General features: G+C 36.9%; 1 protein-coding gene across 1 annotated transcript in view; it reads left to right on the top strand.

Moving 5' to 3' along the window:
- Adgrg7 (adhesion G protein-coupled receptor G7) overlaps positions 1-8,401 on the top strand; it is a 33,555-nt gene extending 25,154 nt beyond the window's left edge. The window contains exons 13-16 of the mRNA XM_070030378.1: positions 1,336-1,432; positions 2,175-2,330; positions 4,686-4,842; positions 7,813-8,401. Coding sequence (XP_069886479.1) covers positions 1,336-1,432; positions 2,175-2,330; positions 4,686-4,842; positions 7,813-8,073 — 671 coding nt within the window. The 3' untranslated portion in view covers positions 8,074-8,401. The remainder of the gene's footprint in view (positions 1-1,335; positions 1,433-2,174; positions 2,331-4,685; positions 4,843-7,812) is intronic.
- Positions 8,402-21,391: the final 12,990 nt, after the last annotated feature.

Raw genomic sequence — 21,391 nt, 5'->3', positions numbered from 1 at the left:
GGGTCCGGCCGTGGGTCCTGAACTCTGGGCCTGGGCGCTGTCCTTCAGCTCTTCAGCTCAAGGCTAGCACTCTACCACTTGAGCCACTGCACCACTTCCGGCTTTTTTCTTTTTGCTTATGTGGTGAAGGGCCTCAGGCATGCAAGGCAAGCACTCTACCACTGAGCCACCTTCCCAGCCCGAAGCAAGAGGTTTTTATATTGTACTGTTTGCTGTTCTCTTTCCTTTTTTTCTTTGGTTTATTCCCTTATGCCACTGTTTTGTTTTGTGTTCTTTTGTTTTTTTTTTTTTTTTTTTTTTTTTTTACTTCTGTACCTTTTGTCTTTTTTTTTTTTTTTTGGTCGGCCGTGGGGCTTGAACTCTGGGCCTGGGCGCTGTCCCTCAGCTCTTCAGCTCAAGGCTAGCACTCTACCACTTGAGCTACAGCGCCACTTCCGGTTTTCTGGTGGTTTATTGGAGATAGGAGTCTCACAGTCTCTACTGCCGGGCTGGCTTTGAACCGCGATCCTCAGATCTCAGCCTCCTGAGTAGCTAGGATTACAGGCGTGAGCCACCAGCGCCTGGCATGTACCTTTTGTCTTGTATATAAGTTTATCTGATTCGAGGAGGGGAATGGAAAGCACAGAAATGGTGGGACAAAGAGAAAACCAATTCAGCAACCTGTTGGACACTATGTTAGAGATGAAGTATACGACTTGGGGGTAGGGGGAGGAGGGAAGTTGGGAAGGGAAAAACAGAGAGAATGAGGGAGGAAGTGACATTGTTCGAAAGGAAATATACTCAGTACTTGACTTCTGTAACTGTACATCACTTTTACAATAAAATTAAAAAGCAATTTTTAAAAAAAGTTACAAGATAACATAAACAAAACATCTCTTTATTAGTTCATTTGCAATATAGACCATAACTAATTAATTTCCTCAATACTTTAACATAAATATTTTTTAAAGAAAGCCAGAGTGACTCCTTAAGGAAAGAATTCGTGAATTTTTTATTAGATTTTATCCAAGAAAGAAGGGAAAGTCATCTTCGTGGTGCACAGATTTAAATTTACTTACATGAAAGAGAATTCTTTCATTTTAGGACAGAACTTGTTGTAGGAGGTACCAAGAAATGAGATTTAGTATACAATTGGTATAGAGAGTCAATACAAAAAAGAAAGAAAAATGAAAAATTCTGTCTAGTGTGACCTACATCTATGGATCCATACATTATCCAAAGTGGAAAGAACAGTACATCTGAAAAAGGGTCAGATGTATAATTCATTCATGGTCTTTTATAATTAATACTGGTCTTGGATAAATGATTAATTCTACACATCTCTTTGTTGAGCAGGAGTCCCAGCTATTGTAGTGGGTGTAACAGTGGGAATTATTTATGCTCAGCATATGAAGGATCCCAACTGGGAGTTAGAATATCGACAAGAGGAAATGTGAGTTTATATTTAAAATGTCCATTTCTTTGGGAAATGATGGTAACTACGAGGTCTGTGAACTCCAAGCCTCACTGTACAAGTATACTTCACTTTATGTTGTCATATTTAGCGGTGGATATTTTCAGTTCTCAAAGATTATATTGTATTTGAATTGAGATGTTGGAAATTTCATATGTCAAAACCCCTGAACAGTCAGTCTCCACTTTCTGAATTTGTAAGTCTAATCTTTTTACATTAAATTTGCCTTTCTTTATTAAGTCTGAAAATCAGTGGTAGAGCTCCTTCTTAGAATACTGTATGCTTTGGATTTTGAGCCACAGCAACAGAATGATAATCATATTGATGATGACAATAATGATATGACAGTAATAATAATTTAGGATTGCCTGACTCAGAAGCCTTATTCTTTCCACTAGCTCATACTGACTCAAATATGAATATGGAAGAACCAAGTCTAGTATGCCTAATTTGTTTTGTTATGTTTGACATAGTCTCTCTATATAGCTGAGGCTTCAATCTTGAGGATCAAAAGATCTGAATTACAGAAAGATTACAGGTGTGTACCTTTATACTAGTTGTAGTGGGTTGAATTCCTGGAAGTGATTATAAATGTGCAATATGTATAGACATATAGGCTTTAAGCAGGTATTTCAGTTAGGTGGGTGCCAATAATGTTCATATTGTAAGAAACCAATATTTATACTTTTCTTTCTCATGATATAATTTCTTTTCTTCACAGTTGCTGGTTGGCAACTTTAAACAGAAATGGTTTTATATCACATCCATTTTTGTGGTCATTCCTAATACCTGTAACCATTATCCTTATCACCAATATTGGTATATTTATTGTAATCACAGTCAAAGTGCTGTGGAAGAATAACCAGAATCTGACGAGGTAAGAATCTCTATGAGTAGAAGCTGCCAGGCAAGACCAATACAGTGGACCATACAGCACCACAATACACTCATAATGTCCGGAAGAGTTTTCAAATTCTGAAATATAGGCAGAGCTGTGTGATACTCAGGAGAGATTTAATCAGAAGCTATGGTTCAAAAAGAGGACTTTTTATCTTCTGATATCAGTACTACAATGTGATACTACTACATTACTTACATAGCATGTCTCTATGTTGTGTGAATCCAGAGACTTCAAGGAAAATACTTCCCTCCCCAGCCCTAAATATTCAAATCTAATTTGAATAACTAGAGAAATGAGGATTGTCCAGAGATGCTGGGACATGTAATTTCTTTTTATAAACCAGCACAGTAAGCTCTATCATATAAACATTGCTTGGATTTTTATAATAGGTTCATGTTTTAAATTTTTCAATGCAAAAAAATAAAATAAAATAAAATTTTCAATGCAAATATATAAAATTTGGGTATTTTAATTAAAAAATTAGATTGTTTTTGTTTGAAAATCTAGAAACAGCTGGCCACACTGAGTTCACATGTTGGGGTGAGGAAAGCTTATGTTTTCTCATTTACCACTTCCTATCCAGACCCCCTCCTCTTCTTGCAATAACCTTCCTTGCACCATAGCATTCTCATTATTTTCACTAATATAAAACAAGCACTTTCAGTTGGAGAAACAATGAACACAAAGCATAAGATGTATATGCTCTGGACCCCGACCCCATTTCCACTGTATAAACTAGTCGAATACAGTGACAATGAAGCTAAGAGTTCAAATTTAATTCCACAATCTGCCCTTCCCAGGTGTGCTTACTATAAAAAAATCTGTGACTTATAGTAATCTCACAAATAGATCTACTTGGTGTGAAGAGATGAATGAAAACCACCATAATCAGTGATAATATATTAATATATACTGTGCAATGTACGTATCACATATATCCTTACAAAGTGTGTGCTCTAAGTACTATATTTCATGATGAATGATGGTCCTTATTAAGAAAAAAATATGGGGGAAATGTCATCACTGGTAAACATTGAGGTCTCTCTCTTAGTAGCCAGAAAAACTTCAGTGAAACATTCTTAACCTAATTTCAAGTTAGATTTGATTTCCTTCATACAGAACACTAGCATTTTTGGCCACAGGTACCAATAAAATTTATATTTTTAAATTTTGACTTACTGATAGCCATGGTTCTTAAACTGGCATAGCTACAATGAAAAGTATGTCTAATTCAAATGTTTAACAAATCATCTTCCATGTGTAAATTAGTTACATAACATACCATCCCATAATTTGGCGGTTTATAATGTATGTATGTATGTATGTATGTATGTATGTATTTATTTATTTATTTATTTATTTTTGTCAGTCGTGGGGCCTGAACTCTGGGCCTGGGCGCTGTCCCTCAGCTCTTCAGCTCAAGGCTAGCTCTCTACCACATGAACCACAGCGCCACTTCCAGCTTTTTCTGCTTATGTGGCACTGAGGAATCAAACCCAGAGCCTCATGCTTGCAAAGCAAGCACTCTACCACTGAGCCACTTTCCCAGCCCCATGAACGCATTTATTATTTGTCACGAGTTTGAGTGTTATTGGATGTTTATTTCACCTTGGCGTTCTCAAATGTTGGCAGGTGATCTAGATGGCTTATTTTCCTGTATGGCGACTGGGAGCTGGTTGGACTTGGATAGTAGCTGCTCAGTTGAGGGAGCTAACTTCCCTTCCATATAGTTTCTTCTTCTCCAGAGGCCAGCACAGGCTTCTTCACATAGTCATCTCAGGATTCCAAACAGCAGTGCTAATGAACAAATAATGAAAAGTGCTAATGAACAAATAAGTCTGTTTATACCATTTGCTATGTTCCACTAGCCAAAGTAACTCACATTGTCAAAACCAGATTCCAGAGGTATAAACTTCCTATGAGAGGGATGATCACCTTTTACCTAAATAATCCTTCTGAGAGGCACACGAAAATTCCCAGATAACCCCTCAAGAAAGGGATGCCTCACTTAGTAATTTTGTATAACTACCCATGTGATCAAAGTTCCATTCCAAAAGAAAAGTTAATTCTTACTGAAATTTACCTGTAGTCGTATTTAAGAAACTACTTTTGCCTGAGCTCTTAAACAGATACCAAGATATTTCCAAATAAAGCTTGCTAAATCAATTTTTTTTTTCGGGATGACACTGTTTTTTTCTGTCTGAAGTATAATATCTTAAAATGAACAGGATATGTGTACAGTTTTATATGCATACTAAAAAGTGTAACAATAACATTAGTAAATAAGAATCGAATGACACATATTTCTCTTTCTTGTTTGCTTTCACCTAGCACAAAAAAGGTTTCCTTCCTAAAGAAGATTCTTAGCACATTGTCTATTGCAGTTGTTTTTGGCCTTACCTGGATTCTGTCATACCTTATGCTAATAAATAATGATGACATCAGGATTATCTTCAGCTATATATTCTGCCTTGCCAACACTACTCAGGTATGCTGTTTTTCATCTAGTCTGAATATAGTATATCCTAAGGCAGTAAAGACTGCATCATCTTGCTGGACCAAGTTTTCTTCCTTCTTTTCTTTGGAAATTTGCTGAAGGCCATTGGCTTAATTATCATTAGGCGATTCTATTTTTAGTAAGTTTCATTGGAAGAAGAACAAAACATCTTTATAACTTACTATGTTCTCTCTGGGCTGTAGGTCCTAGAATCAAACTATAACAGGTTTGGTAACTTCTACCAGTAGCAGGCATTTTTATCAAGCAGTGGACTTGGAAATATATGTTTTTACCATACCAGTTCATGGAAGCTCCCTGCTAAGTCTGAGATGGACAAGGTTACTCATTGTTGGAGCATCGAATGTTGTGGGTTCATTGAACTTTTTCTTTCAAATTTTGGAAATTTGCTAAGACTTGTTTTTATGGTTCCATATTTAGACTGTTTTCTTAAATTTTAGTAACATGTTTTAGGTAACATTATGGTCCATAAATCATCATCTAACATGTGTTTAGAATGAAATTATTATTATTTTTGTTGTTGGTTGTGGGGCTTGAACTCTGGGCTTGGGCGCTGTCCCTGCGCTCATCAGCTCAAGGCGAGCGCTCTACCACTTGAGCCACAGTGCCACTTCCAGTTTTCTGAGTGGTTTATTGGAGATAAGAGTCTCATGGACTTTCCTGCCCAGGCTGGCTTTGAGCCATGATCTTCAGATCTCAGCCTCCTGAGTAGGTAGGATTACAGGTGTGAGCCACCAACACCCGGCTTAGAATGAAATTATTAATGAGATATGTCATCTTCTTATAGTCACTGTGTTTCTTTGAATCTACCACTATTTGGGTGCTACATCTTTAATAACAGTTGGTTGGTAGTTAGATTGCATAAAATCTACAATAAAAAATAAGTTCCTAAAATAAGCTTGTTCTTTGAATACATAAGCATTCAAAAACTGAACTGAGCATCAAGTCTAATACTTAAATTTTTTAACATGAAATGAAATGAAGAATTTAGTTATTCTAGATAAAGTGGTGTCTTACACTTGTAATCCTAGCTACTCGGGAGGCTGAAGTCATCCAGGGCTGAAAAAGTCTATGGGACTCCATGGCCAATTAATCAGTAAAAAGCCAGACTAGAGGTGTGATTCAAATGGTAGAGCATCAGCTGTGAGCAAGCAAGTCAAGAGAGAGCTCAAGGCCCTAACTTCAAGCTATAGTTCTAGCAAAAATAAACTTAAAAACTTAGTTTTATTACTACATTTCAACTGCTAAATGGCCATGAATGACTACCAGTTCCTTTATTAGACAGAGGGAATCAAGGCCTTAAAGGGCCTCCCATTTAATTTCTTCATCGTCACGTAGCTCTCCCTACCAGCATGGCTGCCTGAATTGCTACCACTTTCTGAAAATGACCAGGTAAACTGATGTGATGGCTTTCTTTATTGCTGTTCAGACTGCCATAGAAAATGAACATGTACTTGCCACTAAATTTGAAACACAAAGCAGCTCTTTACTGTGATGTCCTGAACAATCAGGATGGACAATAATCACTTCTGTCTCAGGAATTCTGTGTCCCCAAACACATTCCTTGAGCCACAGCTTTTCTTCTGATAGGATACATACATGTTACTTGTTGGCTAACAGTCAAGTTACTATTCCTGTTTATGATTGGAGAACTAGTCCTATTTCTTGGCAATACATATTTATATTATTAGTGGGAATATCAGAGTATTAGGATTATATTATCATAGCACCAGGAATTTCTACATTTATTCTAAAAACAAATCCTGATAGGGTTTGGGGCACCATAGATGACAATATGGGAGGTATGGATTGCTATTTATTTATTTTTTAAAATGCTTTCTTAGAAATAATTTAATACAAGAATGTGGGAGAATACTGCAGTTTTCATGTATTCTTTTCCCAGCTGTCCTCCAATGATAATATATGATGTATCTGTGTATTGTCATAAATCAAGAAATTGACATTGGTACAATATCAACAACTTGGCTATAGATGATAATTGATGCTTTATTTTTACAAAAGATGTTAATAAACTAAGATGTTAATAAACTTTATTAAGTTACAATACATTTATTGATATTTTTCCATTACAGTTTCAAACAAGAGGTAGTACCATATATTGGATAATGCAGAGGACTCAAAAGCCAAAAATCTAAGAATTCAATTCCAAATATTTTTGCCAGTTCTGGGGCTTGAACTCAGGGCCTGGGCACTGTCTCTGAGCTTCTTTTGCTCAAGACTAGTATTCTACTACTTGAGCCACAGTGCCATTTCTGGCTTTTTCTGTTTATGTGGTATTGAGGAATAGAACCCAGGGCTTCATGCATGTTAGGCAAGCATTCCACCACTAAGCCACATTTCCAGCCCCCAAATGTTATTGATTATTGGTTGGATAATTTCTTAAGCAAATTACCCAATTTATCTGAACTTTGGTTTTCTAATCTGTAACATGGAGATGTTAAGGTTTATTATATAGAGTTGATATGAAAATTAGAGAAGTAAATGAAAGGGTTTAATGAGGCGCAAGGGTCTGACAACAATAGGACTTCGACAAGGGACCGTTTTTATTTAAAATGACTATTACTCAGCTTTTGATTAATCAATTTTGCATGCACACACATCCTATCTTCCCAGGTAAAGTACAAAAAGGCAGTGAAGAGTTTTGCGGTTAAGTGCATCGCATTTGTAGTTAGATTACTAAATCAAATAGGATAAACAAAGCTGATGGCAGTGAAGGAGAACATGAGCTACTGAAGAGCAGTGCCTAGGAGAACATGGAAGATTCTAGATTGTAGAAAATGAATTAAGTTACACAGCTAGCAAGTAGAAAGCCAAATCTGGGAACAGCTGTGCAAGATGAAAAGGATGAGGGCAGAGTGAAATCAAATGTCTTCCCTCACTATGCACGGTCTCACTAACAATGACCGCTTATTCTATCCTCAGGGACTGCAAATTTTTATCCTTTACACCATTAGAACGAAGGTCTTCCAGAATGAAGCTTCAAAAGCATTGCAGTCGTTGTCATCATCCTTTGGGAGAATGAAACCACTGCCTTCAATGACTCCACTCAGGCTGCGTGTAAGGATGTATAATATGCTCAGGTCTCTCCCAAATATATATGAGCATTTTAGACTTCTGGAGTCATCTCTAACTACAGAGGAAACCACTCTCACTAAAAGTGACCAAACAAACTCAAGCGTGTAGAGAACAAAAAGTGTTTACCAAATGGGAAATCCTCTTTTTGTCCAAACTCATGTGCATTTTATCTGTTTTCTTCCTTTATTTCCTGATCTTCCCAAATGTAATTTTTCTGTTTAAGAATTCAATAACATCTGTGATTTGCTATTATTAAGAATAATGGATTTGGTAGTTTCGGAATAGGGTATTTAATAGAGTCTTAGCTGGATGAGGTTCAGAATTACAAAGTATATACAAGACAACTATTGCTCTTTATAGCATTAGGTGTTTGCAATATAGGTTGGCAAAATACAGTTTCTGTAATAGATCATTTTGTAATTTACTAAAAGAGATATAAGGAGAAAAATTTGCCCTCTAGAATAAAATGACTCCTGGTGAAATATAGAGTTAGAGTTGCTTGTATTTATCTTCTGGCTTGGATTTATATTTTCAATAAAAGTTCTAGTTTAACTTCTGGAAAAAGATTCTGTTTTGTTTTGTTTGTTTTTAAGTGTGTTTTATAACCACTGGGATCAATTCTGTATGAAACTGGCAGTGAGACATATTAGTTAGTTAATACTTCTAGACAATTCCTTCCCATTTTTTGAAAATATATCTGACCTTTTATTGATGAAGTGTCACTAAGAATCAAAAACTGAAAAGGGGGGCTGGGAAGGTGGCTCAGTGATAGAGCACTTGCCTAGCATGCATGAGGCCCTGGGTTCAATTCCTCAGCACCACATAAGCAAAAAGAAAAAAAAGCCAGAAGTGGCGCTGTAGCTCAAGTGGTAGAGCGCTAGCCTTGAGCTGAACAGTTGAGGGACAGTGCCCAGGCCCAGAGTTCAGGCCCCACTACAGGACCCCCCCCAAAAAAAAAACCTGAAAAGTTAGTCATAATCACCAGGATGTTTTTCAGAAGCTCTACATGCTCAAAGAATTTCAAGCACTTGACTTACGAATAGCTTCCTAAATAGAAAATGACTCCACTGGGGTGGGACACATTCACACTGGATTTAAGAGATATAGCCTTTGAAATGCTGCTTTCTTTTATCCCCCTCTTTTTTTTTTTGTCATAAGCTAGGCAGCTGCTGTGAGAAAGGAACTAACACATGCCATATCAATTAAAAATCTAACAAAAGCCACGAGCGCTTGGCATCTCCTTCTTACCGCTCCATAAAGAACACGTATTCTTTTAGAAATAGTTTGAAGTGATTGTTCAATTCCTACAGCAGTCAAGATGAACCTATTTAATCTTTAGTATAAATGAGGCCTTATGAAAGAATTAAAATATGTTAGAGGGAAGAGAAGAAAGAAGCAAAGCATTCATGAAGAACAGTGAGTTGGGTGCTGTTACTGTCCTATCCCTAGATAGGGGCCAGACACAGGGGAAATGATGAGATGTGATTAACCTAAAATTCACATGCATGTGAAAACATATCTTAAGTCAGGGACACTGTATATGTAAAAAAGAAAAATCACTAAGGAGCCAGATTCAGCCTGAGAGTGGAATATTCTTTGCATTTCTCAGCAAACTAAACGTCCATATGACAGTTCTATAATGGCTGTCCTATAAATGTGCAAGCCCATATACAATTGTAGGGAGGATCTCAGGCACAAAGTAATGTCCTACTACTTATCTTGAGATCCTACCAGAAGGAAATCATTCCTATGGTTTGGCCCTTTATCTCATACCCAATAGTCAGCAATCTTTTAGATTAGTAATAGAAATCCAACTCAAAATAGGTTAAAGGTTTTCAAACAGTATTTACTGACTCAATTAATGGTCCAAGGACCAAGTTGGTTTAAGGTAAAGTTACTCCATTCTAGTTTACTTGAACCAGTCTCGTGCTTGTTGTCCTTAGTCTCAATAATTTTAAGTGTCCTGGTTTGGAATACAAAATTCATGGTGATGATCAGTGTATCAGCTGGTTTGGAATACAAAATTCATGGTGATGATCAGTGTATCAGCATTCTTTCTCTCTATTTCTGAAGACTCTGTGTATTTCTGTCATTATTTTCAAATTGGGCTAAAGTAGTTAAAAATTGCTACTGGTATTTCCCAACACTGCATACTTAAGATCTAGCAGCAAGAGAGTCCTCTTTTCTCTCAGTATCCAGATCTTACTAGAATTATTCTAATTGTGGGTATTAGAAATAAAACAGAAAGCACAGCAAGTATCTAAGAGAGAGGAAGTTTAAAGCAGATAACTGGTTTCATAATGTTTAAAAGCTCAGAGACGTTGAAACCCAGAGCTCAGCAAAATGGGAGAGTTAATTACCTCTTTTAGATTACAGAGATAAAGTAAGGATAATTTCCAGATCAGGTGCTGGACCCAAGGAAAAGCAAGTTACTAGAAAGAGAAAAAAATACCCAATTTCGTGCCCTGCATTTGTCAATTGGCTTCATCCAATCAGAAACCCTCAGAGCCATGAGTCTGTGGAGCTCAAGAGTTCCTGTGGGAGGGTGGGGAAGAGGGGGAAAGGAGGAAGAAAAGAAGGGGGGAAGGGGAGACATAAAGGCACAGAACTGGTGTAAGCCCACAAGCACTGTCTTAGGAAATTTTAGTCCAACCTGGATCAGGCATCCACTGTAAAAAGGCAATATGGAGATGACTTGGAGGACAGGATATTGCAAAGTGGAATGTAGACTAAGGAAGGTATGCTGGAAACAAAATGATAAGGGTGGGGGCTGGGAAGGTGGCTCAGTGGTAGAGCCCTTGCCTTGCATGCATGAGGCCCTGGGTTCCATTCCTCAGCACCACATAAGCAAAAAAAGAAAAAAAAAAACGGAAGTGGTGCTGTGACTCAAGTGGTAGAGCGCTAGCCTTGAGCTGAAGAGCTGAGGGACAGCACCCAGGCCCAGAGTTCAGGCCCCATGACCGGACCCCCCCCCCAAAAAAATGATAAGGGTTTTCTGCTATATACCCTGACAAATACAAATACCCACTGGGAAGTGAATCATTTTAATTTTGATGATTTGATCAAGATTTGATTGAGGTTAGGAATGAGAGTAAGAAAGTTTTTAGTGCTTTGAAATCAAGAAGTAAGAACAGTAGGTAAGAGAGGTGGAAGGTTGACTTACTTAAAGACAGAAAGCTGCAGAAAAAGGAGACTCCAGGCACTTCAGAACTGTTTTCATAATATTGTATGTGGTCAGATCTCACTTCCCATATTTTCTGATTTATTTTGTGTGAGAATAGTACCCTATTACCTTTCTGGCTTCTGCTCCACAGACAGTATCTAGGAACAAAGCTTCCAGACCTTTGGATTTCCTTGGCTGGCTCTTAACTGATGGGTCAGAGTTCGCTGTTCAATTGCCAGTCTGGATTGTTTTTCTCCTACCTTTCCTATAATGAAGTTTGCTGCCTCCCCCACTCCCATCAGTAGCAAAAAGGAAATTATTCTTGAACTTATTGCTATCAGCGTGGTATTGCATCATTCAGAAAAACTTGGTATTCTTTGCAAATATTTGGGATATCTGGGTGAAAAGTACCAATACCATTAATGTAATCCTCCTCAAATGAGTTCCAAGACAGAAAGCAGGATAAAGTTCCTCAAAGTAGCATATAGATAGAATCTTTAATTTAAAAAAACAACAACTAAAATTGATATTGAAAGAGAGTAAAATGTTATTGCTAGAGGTTGAGCAGTAGAAGAAAAGGGGAATTATGTGTCAAAGGTTACAAACTTTCAGCTATAAGATGAATAAATTCTGGAGCCCTAACACAAAGAAGCTTGGTGATTACAGTTGACTATATTTATATTTATATTTAAAATTGGCTAACTATAGATCTCAATTGTTCTCAACATATTCCCACAAACACACACACACAGAGCTTACTGTGTGAGGTGATGGATATGTTTTTAGCTTGTTTGTGGTAATCACCTCTCAATGTATATCAATTATATGCCTTAAGTGTAGGTAAATTTTGGCTTGTGTACCTTAATAGAATTGTGGAAAAAAATCTTTAAAAGCCATATTTTTTTTATTGTGAACATACTGTACAGAGGGGTTACCATTACATGGGCAAGATAATGAGTACATTTCTTATCAAGCATTGCAGCCTCCTCCTTTGTTGACCCTTCACGTCCCTTCCCAGCCTCCCCTCACTCTCCCCACCCAGTCCTCCCCCTCCCTCCCCACCAAAGTTGTAAAGTTTGTTTTCGACATGACAACTTGTACTTCTCATTGTTGCAACGGGTCCACCTGTATCCTTAAACGACTTGTTTTTCCCCTTCTCCTCCACAAATTATACCGACATCAAATATAGTGAAAGCAGGGGTTATACTGTGGGGGAGGGACATACAAAGCAACAAAGAAATAATCTTATAAATGCGTTAGAAACAAATGCATGAAAGAAAAAAAACATTTAAATACATATCTAAGGGTTCATTTTCCTAACATCACATTATCTGACCTTTTCTGCTTGACTCATACATATACTAGATATTGCAAATAAGGGAAACCATGGGACCTATGTTTCTTTGGGTAAAAGCCATATTTTTAAAGAGTTAAATTCATAATTCCTTAACCTACTACTATTGTCTATTTTCCATATTCTTTACACTTAATCTCAACACATAGGAATTCTGTGTAACTTTAATTGCAGTAAATATTTTGCCCTAACTTTCACTCTCTTACCTATTCAGTCCCCATAATAGTAATAATTTCAAAAGAAATTAGAAAGGCTAAAAAACAAAGGCTAATTTGTTTCCCATTATATATTTAGATCACCTCAGTGTTTAACATTGTGGATATTTGATAAAGTAATATATTATTTATGTCATATAAATTCTCAGGAATTCAATAAATGTGTTAAAGGGTATAAACATTTGTTCAGACTCCTAGTATATATTAGGATTTTTTTGACTTGAAAACACTACAGTAATGTATATCACCAACATTTAGAGTACTACAAACATTTTTGTATATAATCATTTATTTTGTAACTGGCTGGTTAGTCATACCATTTGTCCATTTGTCAATTAAGCAAATCTTATTTTTACATATATTTGTGTATGTTCTTTTAATAAATATAACAGTTAAAAAGCTAAGTTCCTTTAATCTATTAACTATTACATTTGGAGAAAATAGTATTCTTCTAGTTTATTGTTTTCTTTTTTGACAAATGGTCATATTAGATTTGAATCAAATGTCCAAAATGCTTATAGAGCATTGGCATATTCCTCACATAGAATATTTAGTGACAGGTAAATACCAAATGCTGCTAAAAGGACCATGCGTCTGTAATATAGTCTACCTCCAACCCTTCATGATACCATACCATTGGTTGGAGTTCCTTTAACATATGTTCTCTGAAAAGATTACAAACAAAAGAAAAGATATTTTCTGCTTCATGCTTAGTCACTTTTTTCTTTAAAAGGGAAAGAGTAAATCTTGGAGTTTTATTAATTAGCAAAAAGAAAAACCTTCAAGAAGTTGAAAGTATAATGACTTATACATCATCCACATTACTTCATTTTTTTAATAAATCACCCGTTATAATGTACTTGAGAAACATTGCCGGAAAAACTTAAGAAGACAGGACAAAGGTAAAATAAAAAAGCAGCAGAAGGGATGAAGCTAGGGATGAGATTAGCACCCAAGAAATGTGGTCATGTAATATTTTTACACTGAGGCCATATGTAGTTATGTCTGTTTGCTAAATATGGGTCACAAATTAGTCTGGAAACTTCTTAACACTCATCATAAAAAAAAATCTCTTAACAATTGAATATTACCCAAAATTGTCTTTGGGAAAGCATAGATACTCTAACATTATGTTTAATTAGCATTAATGTTTTTCTTATTTTGGAAAGTATCTACATAGGTATATTACTAAGTGGGAAAGCAAACTATTTTGAATGACCCATGAGGGAAAGATAGGGTCATTTAGCACAGGTTACATTCATCTGTGCCAATTTGCCAAGCACACTAAAAAGCTATTTGTAATTGGTGTTATTCCAAATGACATGATGTATACACAAAGGTAAGTAGTGTACCACTAGAACGTTGGATCACTGAATTGTGTTTTGTTTGTTTGTTTTTATCAGTTTATTTACTATATGTTTTCCTCAATGTAGCCTATGAGTTAGTTTTCTTTTTATCTGTTTGCTTCGTAAAGCTAACAGATACCTCTCTTCCTTTCCTTTTTTTTTTTTTTTTTGGTCGGTCTTGGGGCCTGAACTCTGGGCCTGGGTGCTGTCCCTCAGCTCTTCAGGTCAAGGCTAGGGCTCTACCACTTGAGTTACAGCACCACTTCCAGCTTTTTCTGCTTATGTGGTGTTGAGGAATAGAACCCAGGGCTTCATGCATGCAAGGCAAGCACTCTACCACTGAGCCACCATCCCAGCCTCTTTCTTTACTTTTAAACATAACTTTTATGATAAATAATTTACATAAAATGAAATGCATGCATTTTACGGATACAAGTAGATTTTTAAAAAATTTTTACAAGTGTATATATACCTGTGACTCCATTGCTATAACAAGATTAGGAATATTTCTATATATAAAAAAGAATGTTTCTCCAAGTACTGGTAGCTCACACCTGCAATCCTAGCTAGTGAAGAGGCTGAGATCTGAGGATCATGGTTCAAAGCCAGCCCAGGCAGAAAAGCCTGTGAGACTCTTATTTCCACGTAAGCACCCAAAAAGCTGGAAGTGGAGCTGTTGCTCAAATAGAACATTAGCCTTGAGAAAAAAATCTCAGGGACAGTGCCACTGCTCTGAGTTCAAGCCCCAGGACCAGCACATACACGCATACACACATGGAAGGAAAGATATTTCTAGGATATCATAACATTCTCTCATCCTTTTTCCAACTTAAATCCTTGCTTATGGAACCAGAGGCATGAGTGAAAATAAAATAAATCTTTCTTCCATTCTCAGACCCAGACAACCATTATTGTTTGCTTTTTGAATTCTTGATACTACTTCTGCCTGCTATTCTAGAATATTACATGGATGGAAACATACAATATGTATTCTTTGAAATGTGGCTTATCTCACTCTGGCTAATTTTTTTAGATTCATCTATGTTTTTGTGTGTCTCAGTAGTTAACTTTATTTTTTATTGTATTTAATTGTTAGGATATACTAGAATTGGTAAATTAACTTGTCTATGGGCATTTATTTGCTTGCTTTTAGTTTAGTTTTTAGTTTTTTTTTTTAGCTCATTCTTGAGCAAGTCTGTGTGTGGACATATGTTCTTTTCTCTTGAAGTATCTTACAAAATGACTGGATCATAGAGTAATTGTATATTTATCTTTATAAGAAACTGCCAAGAGTTTTTGTATAGTGAGTTGTACCATTTTATATGCCCTATAGCAATATGTGAAAGTTTGGGGTTACATTGTGAAGTCCTGATTTGTGAATTATTTCAGATAGTGGAAAATGGATATACGTCATTTTTTTTGGGGGGGGGGGTCTGGTCGTGGGCCTGAACTCTGGTCCTGGGCGCTGTCCCTCAGCTCTTCAGCTCAAGGCTAGTGCTCTACCACTTGAGCCACTGCGCCACTTCCGGCTTTTTTTTTCTGCTTATGTGGTGCTGAGGAATCGAACCCAGGGCCTCAGGCATGCAAGGCAAGCGCTCTACCACTGAGCCACCTTCCCAGCTCCCTATAAGTCATTTTTGTAAATAGTTTGAAAGAGGATTATTTGTCTGAAAAAAAACTCACTTAAAATGTGAGCTCTTCAACAGAGAAAAAATGCAAAGCAGATTGGTATGACTTAATGTTATCTCTTAATTGTTTTCCCCAAGGAACAAGTACAACTCTTATCTGTAGTTTCCTTCCACTAGAGATTTGGTACACGTGGTAATATGAATGACCTTTACAATTAGTTGAACTTTGATATAATCTACTATGAAACCATGACAAAATAAGAACTGAAACTTTTAGATCTTTTCAATGACAAAAAAATACTGCTTTTCTGGCCCAGTAAATTTTAGGCAATAGTAGGAAGCATTTGGAATTTGGTTCCTGCTAGTTATGTATCTTAGGGCAAGACAATTTGCTTTTCTGGGATTGGAGTATGAGTCTTTTTTTTGGGGGGGGGTGTCCGGTCGTGGGGCCTGAACATTGGGCCTGGGTGCTGTCCCTCAGCTCTTCAGCTCAAGGCTAGTGCTCTACCACTTGAGCCACAGCACCACTTCTGGCTTTTTTCTTTTTGCTTATGTGGTGCTGAGAAATCGAACCCAGGGCCTCATGCATGCAAGGCAAGGGCTCTACCACTGAGCCACCTTCCCAGCCCCCAGTATGAGCCTTTTTTAAAATAAAGAAACAGGAAGGTCTAGGTGAACTCTAAATTTCTTACAATCTCTAAAATGTTATGACTCTAAATGTGGCTGAAAACACTTGGAAGTTATTTTTAAATAACTTTTGATGACTTTTAAATTATTTTTAAATTACTTTTTAGAGATTTCTCTCAGGACACATTCTTGCACTATTTGTGAGAATGTATGGACTATAGTGTGTCGGAAAAATTTATTGGAACTTGATGAAAGGGAGGGGGATTCTGAATCCTTGAAGCCAAGGGTTTAAAAAATTAAAAAAAAAAAACCACAAGTAGGTTATTCAAGTTGTTTGCAACATACATTTTGTAATGAAATGTGAGAAATTAATAAAGAATTTTTCACAAAAAAAGAAAAGTTTATTGGAGATTCAGTACTTAGCATTTTAATTGGGAACTAGTCATAGCTAGTATTTGGTATGTTCTAGGCTCCTGAAAAGAAAAGCAAATGTTCAACAAAAAACAGTATGTATACAAGCACTTTATAGATACAGTACACTGTTTCTATTAAAGAAGGAGGGGCTTGAACACTATCCCTGAGCTGACCTTTTTTGTTCTACTACTTAAGCCACAGATCTCCGTGTGTGTGTGTGTGTGTGTGTGTGTGTGTGTGTGTGTGTGTGTGTGTGTGTGTGTGTGTGTGTGTGTGTGGTAACTGGAGATAAAAGTCTCATAGACTTTCTTGCCCAGGTTGCCTTTGAATTACAATCCTCAGGTCTTAGCCTCCTGAGTACTTAGGATTAAAGCCATAAGCCACTAATGCCTGACAGGAAAGGAATACTCTTAAAATCCAGTTTTCCCAACATTAACCAGAGGCTGCTGTTGATAATGATTTTCTGCACAATAAGAACTTTTTGAAATTCAAGTTTTGCACTCAAAATGTTTTTAGATGTGACTATATGTGTATATTTTCTTTTAATTGTTCTATGCTCTTTTTCTTGAAAATAAAACATTAGTGGGTCTGTGTTTACATGCTCAGGGTTTTTTTTCCTCTGCTACTCCAGAGGTTAATTATTAGTTCAGAGAGCACTTTAGATATTGATGAATAATGCCACACTACCCTTTTGTTTGTATCAATTTATGCTCCTGAAACAGTGTTCCAATGTGATCTGGCATACTTTTTTTTTTTTTTTTTTACAAAGCATCATGACATTTAAATTTGTCTCAAATCTGTGAAAATATGATGATCTCCTTGTGGTTTTCTATTGTGTCTTTTGGAGCTGCTCTGCATGGAAATGGCTTGACAATATCCTATTGAATTACACATTAATATGGAATGACTAAAAGCAAGATCATTGGCATAAATATTGTATTAGAACTGTAAGTGCTCCAAGCGCTCAGTGTTTGGTTTTTGTCTCAGACATACATGGAGTCTAGCCATTAGCTTACTTAAAAGAACTGACGAAAGCTTCTCTTGGGCAAATTTTAAAAAAAAATTGTGCCATTTGTTTTCATTTGCTAGACCTGCCATAACAGACTACTTCAGACTGGGTGGCTTAACAGAAATCTATTTTCTCATTGTCCTGGGGGCCTAGAAGCCCAAGGTCAAAGTGTTTATTTATGGGTTTGGATTCTTCTGAGGGTTTCCTCAGACAGCTTTCTCAGAGGGCTCACAGATAGCTACCTTCTCACTGTGTCCTTACATGCTTTCATGCTTGCTGTCTCATCCTGGCATTGCTCAGTGTATCCTTATCTCTTCCTTTTATATGGATACTGGTAATATTGGATTATGGGTCACTGCAATGGTCTCACTTTACCTCTATCACCCCCAGAGAGGCCAAATCTGAGGTACTGGGAATTAGAACTTCAACATGTGAATTTGGGAGGGATTATGAATTAGTCCCTAATAATATTACTCCGTCAATCCAAATCCTTGTAATTTAAAAACTCAGAGGTGTCTTAGTTTTGTCTCCAAGAGACAAAAATGAAGAAAAGAAAATGATTCCATATTAGAGATAAAATCCTAAAAAATCGACTCTATTTGTTTGGAAGCTTTCTTCTGAAGTTCTAGAAGCTTTTCATTCTTTTATTCAATAATAAGTACCAAATATCCATTCAGGGATGAAGAAAGTTTTTTTTTTTTGTTTTCAAAGGGCCATTTGGATATTTCTAACATTATTTGTGGGTTATAAAAACTATCAAAACAGGCAGATGGTGTGAGGGCAGCAGACAAGAGCCTTCAAGAATCAGGTGTCTGTCCCATCATGGACCAAATGATTTTTCTCAGTCTTTAAACAGCCTGAGGGCCCATTTCCTATCCCTGGGACATTCACCTGCCTTTGAGATTCTAGGAGGGGCCAATGTCTAGGAATTTAAAAAATTAGGAATAAATATCCTCAAGGAAGAATTTCTACGAAAAGAGGCTGGGCATATAACCTCATGTAATGAAAAACATTTTAGCTGTTCTAAGAAATTCCTTCAGATTTTAGCCCTTTACATTTGTGGAATTCTAGACACAAATACCTTCAGAGAAGAATAGGTAACTAAATTAATTGACTGTCTTAAAACTACAGTTGAACTTTTAAACCTTTGTTGAATGTCAGGATTGTGAAACCTCCTATCTCTCCTTGCTACAGCCTGAGCCAAAGATATTTCCTTGTACTGCTTCTCCTTCCTTTACCTATTCCCTGACATGCATTTATTACCAGTAATATTTTTTTCTGATTCAATTATTCAGGACACAGGAAAGAAGGCTGGAGGAGTCCTAAAATCCAATTTACCTTTATCAACGTTCAGAACCTTTCTCAGATCTGTTTAACAAAAAGGGCAAGATGTTTTCTGACTAGCAAAACTCTTAGAACAATATTCTTAATGACATGTTTGATGCTTATCCTCAATAGATATGATCATAAGTGCTTAGTAAGTTATAATCATATGGTAGCTTTTCAGGCCTCATACGAGAAAACAGCAGTAATTAAAATCATTCTACATACATGGGAGGAACCATGTTTTTGATCCGGGCGGGTAACTGGTTCAATTTAGTTTATCACTGTAATGTTATCTCCTGCATATACTGGAGACTAGGTAGTGAGATCTGTGTCACAAACTGTGGGCAATTGACAGAAATAGAACCTATTTCATTTACTTAATAGATATTCAGTGAATGTTTACTGTTCACACATGGTAATCAATGCTTGATGCTAGGAGCAATAGAGAGGATATAACCACAGCCCCCACCTTAGATGAACTAGACACACACAGAAAGACAAAGAAATCTACAGAGCTACAGAGTAATCACATAAGTTCTCACAGGAACTAAATACCTACTTTGTCAGGCCCCAAAGGTAGGTTTTTACTGCAGTTTTCATGGTCTTCACTAGGACTACAAACGTTACCATTTGCCCAGCCTTACTGGGCCTACATACTCAGGAGTCTGAGATCTGAAGATTGCAGTTCAAAGCCAGCGCAGGTAGGAAAGTCGTGAGACTCTTATCTCCAAAAACCTACTTAGAAAAGGTGAGAAGTGAAGTTGTGGCTCAAGTGGTACAGCACTAGCCTCGAGCAGAAGCTCAGGAACAGTGCCCAAGCCCTTAGTGCAAGCTCCAGGGCGCCCCCCCCCAAAAAAAGATACTAGTCATTCCTCCTCGCACTAAAAAGACTACACTAATACTCAATAAGTGGTTGACATTATCTTTTGAGCTAAATATATACATTCAGTAATCTACACATCAGTGCAAAACCAAGAGAAACTGTTGTATAAGAGAAATATGTAAAAATGTTGCTCATAACAACACATGGCAGCAAAGTAAATCCATAGAAGAAAGCATTTAAAAATCTTATAGTATACTCAATCAAATGAGTATTATTCAGGTATGAAAATACATAAACACCAGCAACATGCAACAACATACATATCTATAACTCTTATCTTACCAATGTATTGTTGAATATGTTACCTATCAGAAAACAAATAGTATAATATCTGTATAATATCTACAAAAAAGTAAAAGTGAATAATATTGGTAGTAGAACTATAGGCAGGATTAAAAAAAACATAAATAAAGCTTAACCACAAAATCCAAAGGAGTCATTGAGGTCATGTGGGTGAAAGATCCATAGAATGACATCATTTGTTAATTCTGTTCGAATCTTTGAGTTCAGTAGTAAATCCTACTTGTTCATTATGTTCTTAAATTAATTTTAATTTGTACAGAGCCAGAACAAAAACACATTTTCATGGATAAATTAACGTTAAACTGAAACTAGAAAATGGGACATAGTTTATTAAGATGTTAACATCTGAGTAAGTGTTGAATGATTGACTCCCACCCTGTTTTCTCAGGTACATACAGATACCAGGCAAGCCACCAAAGGTAAGTGCAGACTGCCTGACACAGGCAGGACAATTGGACCCGAGCCTGTTTTAAACATTTCATTGTGGAATAAGGCTGTGAGGCCAAGTTGTGAGGTCAGGAAAGGGTTAAGAGGTTGGAAGACTAAAAGCTGTATCCTGTGAATGTCAGTCTAGGCAAGACAGATGAAGAGCTGTTTGAACATCAAAAAGCTTGAGACCTCAGAAAAGGGAATACTTACCCTAGTCTCTGCCTGCTCAGGCAGTCACCCCTTTTCCCCATACTAAACTCATGTAACCTGTTCTCCTTGCTTAGACTCTGTAAAAACCTTGATTCCAAACTCTGCCCTTCCCCCCCCTCCCCCCATCTCCATACCCAGGGAAAGGTCTGTGTCCCTCACTGTTGTCTCAATAAACAGTCCTCACCTGTGGAAGATCGAGTTGGGCCTGTTTCTTTCCTTTCTCCTCCATTTTCTTAACAAGTGTAATATTACAAAACCAGATGGCTTTATGTGATCACCTGTTTATGCTCTCCTATGACATTTAAAGATCACCTGAAAAACCTAGGCTTCATGTGCAATCATAGCACTGAAAACCTATTTCCAGCTGAATAGAAGGCAGAATATTTTTACATACAGATGCGTGTACATACTTATATGTATGTGTGCATGTGCATATATAACTATATGCCTGGGGTATGCCTAACTGTTGGATAGATGCACTTTCTGAAGACATGCCAGTTGAGCATCTGATCTGTTGCT

The sequence above is a fragment of the Dipodomys merriami genome, unplaced genomic scaffold, assembly GCF_024711535.1.
Source record: "Dipodomys merriami isolate MVZ:Mamm:240054 unplaced genomic scaffold, mDipMer1.0.p SCAF_2, whole genome shotgun sequence".
Classification (NCBI taxonomy): Eukaryota; Metazoa; Chordata; class Mammalia; order Rodentia; family Heteromyidae; genus Dipodomys; species Dipodomys merriami.
This window is presented reverse-complemented; position numbering and strand designations above follow the sequence as displayed.